Source organism: Condylostylus longicornis, unplaced genomic scaffold (assembly GCF_029603195.1).
Source record: "Condylostylus longicornis isolate FDR11 unplaced genomic scaffold, ASM2960319v2 ptg000605l, whole genome shotgun sequence".
Lineage (NCBI taxonomy): Eukaryota > Metazoa > Arthropoda > Insecta > Diptera > Dolichopodidae > Condylostylus > Condylostylus longicornis.
Window position 1 is genome coordinate 20,506 of NW_026578559.1, and position 5,849 is coordinate 26,354.

General features: G+C 28.1%; 1 protein-coding gene across 1 annotated transcript; it reads left to right on the forward strand.

Moving 5' to 3' along the window:
• The first annotated feature begins 2,130 nt into the window (after window positions 1–2,130).
• On the forward strand, window positions 2,131–4,708 carry LOC129617688 (CDK5RAP3-like protein). Its single transcript, XM_055532802.1, has 4 exons — window positions 2,131–2,274; window positions 2,349–2,523; window positions 2,578–3,339; window positions 3,389–4,708. The coding sequence occupies exons 1-4, from the start codon at window positions 2,269–2,271 to the stop codon at window positions 3,922–3,924; spliced, it is 1,479 nt and encodes a 492-aa protein (XP_055388777.1). The 5' UTR covers window positions 2,131–2,268; the 3' UTR covers window positions 3,925–4,708.
• Window positions 4,709–5,849: the final 1,141 nt, after the last annotated feature.

Consider the following 5,849-nt stretch of genomic DNA (forward strand, 5'->3'; position numbering starts at 1 on the left):
TTGGATTACCACCTGGGAGATTTAATCCTTTTGTTTCTGCTATTGCATTGCGATGAATCTGCATTTTATACCTCCTGCCAGGATTTAAAAACTGCCGTTTCTCAGTGTGACGGATACTCAATTAATGCGCCAGGTACTCGTATACACACGCTCTCGTCAGCGACACCGAAGTGTGTTACCAGGAGAAACCGGACAGACAACTATGTTACTTACCTTCTGGAAGATAAGAGTAGGATTTGCTGGCAGAGCTTATGATTAACTAAGATGATATTTCCAAACTACTCCAGTATCACACGTTAGGAATGTGAACTGATTAAGACCCAGTGCACCTTTTTCTCCCAGTTTGTATTTAAAAAAAAATTTAACTTATCCTTCTTACAAATTATACATATTTTATAGTAGAGGCCTGACAAGAAAACAAAATAAATACACTTCTGTTACGACTTTGAAAATATTCGGAGCAAAGAGAGAGACAATTTGGCAGAAAAACATTTGCCTTCATTGTTTTTTCAAGATGCCATTTTCTTTAGTATTTCTAATTGGCTGCGTCAAGTTTTACAAAGGTTTTTAAAACTTCTTAATACGCGACAGACCTATTCGAATTGTGCACTAAAGTTTAGATTGAGTATATTTTAGATAATGTCTTTATATCTAACAAGTCCCAATGCTCAAAGAGAAACTTGAAAGCACGACCTAATTTTATATGGTTTTTTTTAAATCGAAGTGACTATTTTTTGAGAAGAAATATTATAATTCACACTTATTATAAAGCAGGTAAAATTCTAAAAATATATTTGAAAAATCAAGAAAATATATTAATATTTTCATTCAGAATTATTTTAAAATTCTTGAAACAGCGGAAAAACAACAAGCACAACCTTCGCCTTCAATGTTTTATATGTTACTGAAAGCATTTCATTATTTTTAAGTGAACAGTTTTTTTTTCTCATAGGGTAAGTTAATTCAAGATATGGGAAGTAACTGTGGTGTCAAGTTGAAAATATAATTAATGAAAAATAATTATTAAATATTGATATAAATACGTAGTAAAGAAAAAATTTGAAGAGCGATTTAGAAAATAATATTTAAACTACAATCAAATATTATTTTTTAAATACAAATTTTATATACACTTCAAAATATTACCTCTATTTGAGAGAAAAATTTTTAAGCCTAATATATTACCTAAGTAAAAAAATATTTAAAAGGTTTTGGAAAAGACAATAATATATTTTAATGACCAGATTCGAATATCTTTTTTATTTTTGAAATAAATATTATCTTAGCAAATGACTCAAAAACTTCGATTGTAAAATGAAAGGTAGTAGGTACTGATGTAAATTTTTATCCGTTTGCGTTTACTATTAAGATTCATACACAGGCAGGGCCATTTTATAAATAGATTGCTCTTGTTTACCTGCTAATAAAATATGAAAGAAAAACACAACAAAATTTTTGAAACACTCAATATAACATGTTTGAAATAGTTAATTATTAAAGAAATAATTATTTAAAAAAAAAATTGATTTGAAGTAGATACATACATATTTATTTTTAATAACTTAAAAACTAACTGAAATTATTTGAAACAATTTTATAAGTAACGTATAAATAACAGAAATGAGATAATTCAAATTGTTGAAGTGTGTCAACCTATATTACTTTTATTAACATTTTTGTTAGCCGACACTACTCAACTTACCTTATTGGAAAATACAAAATGTGCATGAAAAATCATACATCCTTCCTCATTAACATTTGAAACCATACTGAAATATGAATTTCAAATTTTTTATAATTTTTTCTTTCCTCCTATCTTTCTTTCTTTTTCGTGCAATAGAATTTAAATGGGAAGCTTTTGAAAAAAAGGGTATAATATCCTGAGATTTTTTAAAATATTAAACTCTTTTTTACATAAAAAAAAAAAAAATAATAATAAGAAATATGAAACGATCAGTGGCATTTAAAGAAAAAAACCGGAACGAAGCCAAAAATTTGTAATATTTCGTAAAAAAAGTTGAATATTGAGACCTGTTATATATAAAGACATTATTTTAGATTATAGAAAAATTTTGATACATATATTTCATGAAACAAGAAAAATAGCTGTCAGAAATTTGCGCAAATTCATCCACATTTCTTTATATATCGAAATAATAACTATCAAGTTACCTTGAAAAATTTATCGACAGTTGCATACTGTAGTCCTAACTTGGTTCCACGTAGGCAGCCAATTCAGTAAGCATTAAATATTTGTTGATTGAAACAATGAATGTAAGTACAAAACTTGTTGATTATTTTGGTATAATTTAAAATGTAGTGAAATATATTATTAAATATACTTTCAGGAATATGAAATTTCAATTGACATTCATTCTAGCAAATTGCAAGAATGGTTGATAAGTAGGAGAATAGTACCCAAAAATATTCAACCTTATGTTGAAGATATTCGTGCAAAAATAAGTAATGCCCTGAATGATATGCCATGTAACGACGGACTTGTAAAACTGTTATCTGGGAACTGTAAGCATTAATATACACGTATTTCGTATTAATATTAATGCATGAATTTTATAGATGTTAATTATTTTCATTGTAAAGAAATAATAGAGATTTTAAAACAAACTGAAAAAGACACGAAAAGTGTTTTTGGAACCTACGGAAGTCAGCGCATGAAGGATTGGTTAGAAATTTTGAAATTATACGAAAAACAAAATATTTACATCGGAGAAGCTGCACAAATTTTTGTACGAAATTTAAACTACGAAATCCCGAACATGAAAAAGCAAATAGCCAAGTTGGAACAACGAAGTGAAGAATGTTTAAAAAAAATTTATGATTTTGACAAAACTAAGCAGACTCTTCTGAGTGAACGTGGTCTCTTATGCCTCCAACTCGGCATCAAAGGAGAAGATCTAAAAAATGAGTTGAATGAAAAAATCAAAGAATTGCCAAAAATTTATGAAAAATCTGTTTCTGATTTAAAAAATATAATAGAAACTGTTGGTGTGTATATAGAATTATCAGGAAATTGCAACTCGATACCGCTTCTTAAGCATGTTGCTGAATTTGGCAATACCACGGTCTATCAGTATTTAAATAAGGAAGTTCCTTTAAAGATAGAAAAGAATTATGTAAATTTAAGCATTGATTCAAATCTATATGAAATTGATTATCCGAGTAGAAATTTTGGGAAAACTCTAAATATTGAAAAAGAAACAGTACCAATGGATTCGCCATTTGAATTTACAAGCATTATTCGTTTTGAACCAACAGGGGTTACATCAGCAAAAGGAGCTGAAAATAAATTACCAGAAAACAATAAGGAAGTTACAAAAAGCAAGTTGTATCATAATAAATTATTTTAAATTAACTTTTTCAATTGTAGTAAAGGAATTTAAATGGGCAACTGGTGATCAAGCATATTCAATAATGGATTCTCCATACTACCGAGAAAAATTTATTGATGAACTATATGAATTAGAGTCCTTCCTAAAGTTACGAGAATATGAAATTAGTCAACATGATATTGGCAACAATGTAATATTTTCATTAATGGGTAACATGTCTTCCCATGATCTGATAAGCGTTCAAAAACAACAGAAACAATTAGAGCAAATTATAGCAAATGTTCAAAGTGAACAAGCGCAACATCTGTTTCAGCTTAAGCATTCTCCCAAATACACTAATATTTTAGTAGGAAAATTCAAACAAAAGCTCATTGCTGTTGAAAAAATAAAAACTGCGCAAGGATTATTGAAAGCTAAATCAGTTGAATTAAAGAAAGAGAAAGATCAGTTAAAGCCCTTGCTAACTAATACAATTGCTAAAACTAAGTTATTACAGTCGCAAATCGAAAGTGATATATCTAAAAGATATAAGAATCGTCCAGTTAATATAGTTAGTGGTATTAACGTTATCTAATCAAATCATTTTGTCAAATCAAATCACTTTTCTAAATTAATCTTTTTTTAAGCCAAACAAAAACGTTATTATGTGAAGATATGGTGGATTTCAAAATTTATTCTTTTAGGAAAAGCAATATTTCAAGGATTTCAGCGTTTTCCAATTAGCAAAGTTGCAAGGAATGCTTTTTAAAATTTCTACAACGTAGAATAATTTCTGTCATATAAATAAGTTTTTAAGAAATAGAATTCGAGTTTGAATTTAGAAGGACCCTATTTATTTTCTATTTGATTACACTGTATCAAATAAAACTTTTCATAAATCAATAAATGACTTTTTGAAAAAAAATCGATTTATTTGTACTAAAATTTTTATAGTGCGAATTGAAACTGGTGTGGTACTATGGGTCCACAAATTAGAAATACTAAAGGTAGGAACATCTTTGTTTCTATCTCGCTTACACTCTCTCATTGAATTATTTATATCTTTATGTAGGTATAATTTTTAGCGAATATTGGTTAATATGATGGTTATTGCTTGCTGAAGTAGATGGTAAGCCTTTTCATCAAAGTATATCTATTAATAAGTAATTCGACTCTCCGTCGAATTACTTATTAATAGATAATAAAAAAAATTAGTTAGGAAGCTTTAAAAAAATATACGCACATTTTTATGTATCTAAAATTTTTACGAATTTTTGAAAACTATTATAACAATTTTTTTTTTGGAATATTTCTTTTAACTTTATAATAATATTTATCTGTTATACATATATTAAAAAAAATAAAACAAAAAATTTAAACAATAAAAAAAACAATTCTTAAATTAATCCAAAAAAAGAAAAATACGACAACGTCCAGACAAACATGGATCCAATAACCTTCTGGTTATCAGACTACCACGCTACCCACCAGACACGCAGTACCTTGAATTTCCCTTTATAATTCTATATTTAATTCATACATCGTATAATTCTCCAAAAACCATCCTATTTTACATTTATATACATATATAGCTACTCAGGTGCCAAAAATTACGGGTACTTCTAGAAGGGTTAGAGACATGGGACAAAAGGCATTACATAGGGTTTTGCCTCTAGGAAAAAGCATTAATTCCACCCACCCTCCCGGTTCACCTCCTCCAAGATGCTTTATGACCGTTTTTTACAACAAGTACTGCATCCTGCAGGGGTAATTTTTTATTTACTTTTGGTGTTATAACTTGGAAGTGTGAGTTATAACAAAAAGTAATCACTTTCTTAAGAAAATTGTAAAGTTTTAATAAAATCTACATTGTTTTATAATATGTATGTACGTACGCATTTAATTATGTATTCTTTTCGCGATCTGCTGCAAAATGTATTAGTAAGCAAAACATGAGTGTACATTAAATTTCTTGAAAATATATTTTTAGGACCAAATTTTATAAGAAAATGTAATTCTATTGCATTAAACTGTTTACAAATAAGGTATTTTCAAAAAAATATTTAGAACGGAAACTCGCTGATATTGATTTGTAAGGGTGAAGCTTTTTTAATTTCATTTTAAAATAATAAAATTATCAGAAAAAAAAAGTTCATCTGGCAAATATCATTTTTCAATATTTGAACCTGCGACTTTTTGCATAGAAATCGTATTCTATACGCATTACCCTATAAAAGTTTGTATTGCATGGTACGTGCATGGTATAAAGAAAACATGGTAGTATATTCAGAGTTTAAAGAACATGGGTTTTTAAAAATGAAATCTACAGTTACTAATCTTGTTGAATGTAGTTCTAAATTTTTAAATGCGATGGAGGCTGGATCCCAGACGGATGTAATTTATACTGATCTGAGCAAGGCTTTTGATTTACTACCACATAATGTAGTACTTTTTAAGCTAGAAAAGTATGGTTTTCCTCCTTTTTTCATTAAATGGATTGGTTCTTATTTGTGTAGTAGG

Bases quoted from the DNA above. Each gene is read 5' to 3' on its own strand.
- LOC129617688 (XM_055532802.1), top strand. The intron at 2,524-2,577 runs GTAAGCATTAAT...TGAATTTTATAG, and splicing joins AAAACTGTTATCTGGGAACT to ATGTTAATTATTTTCATTGT. The intron at 3,340-3,388 runs GCAAGTTGTATC...TTTCAATTGTAG, and splicing joins CAATAAGGAAGTTACAAAAA to TAAAGGAATTTAAATGGGCA.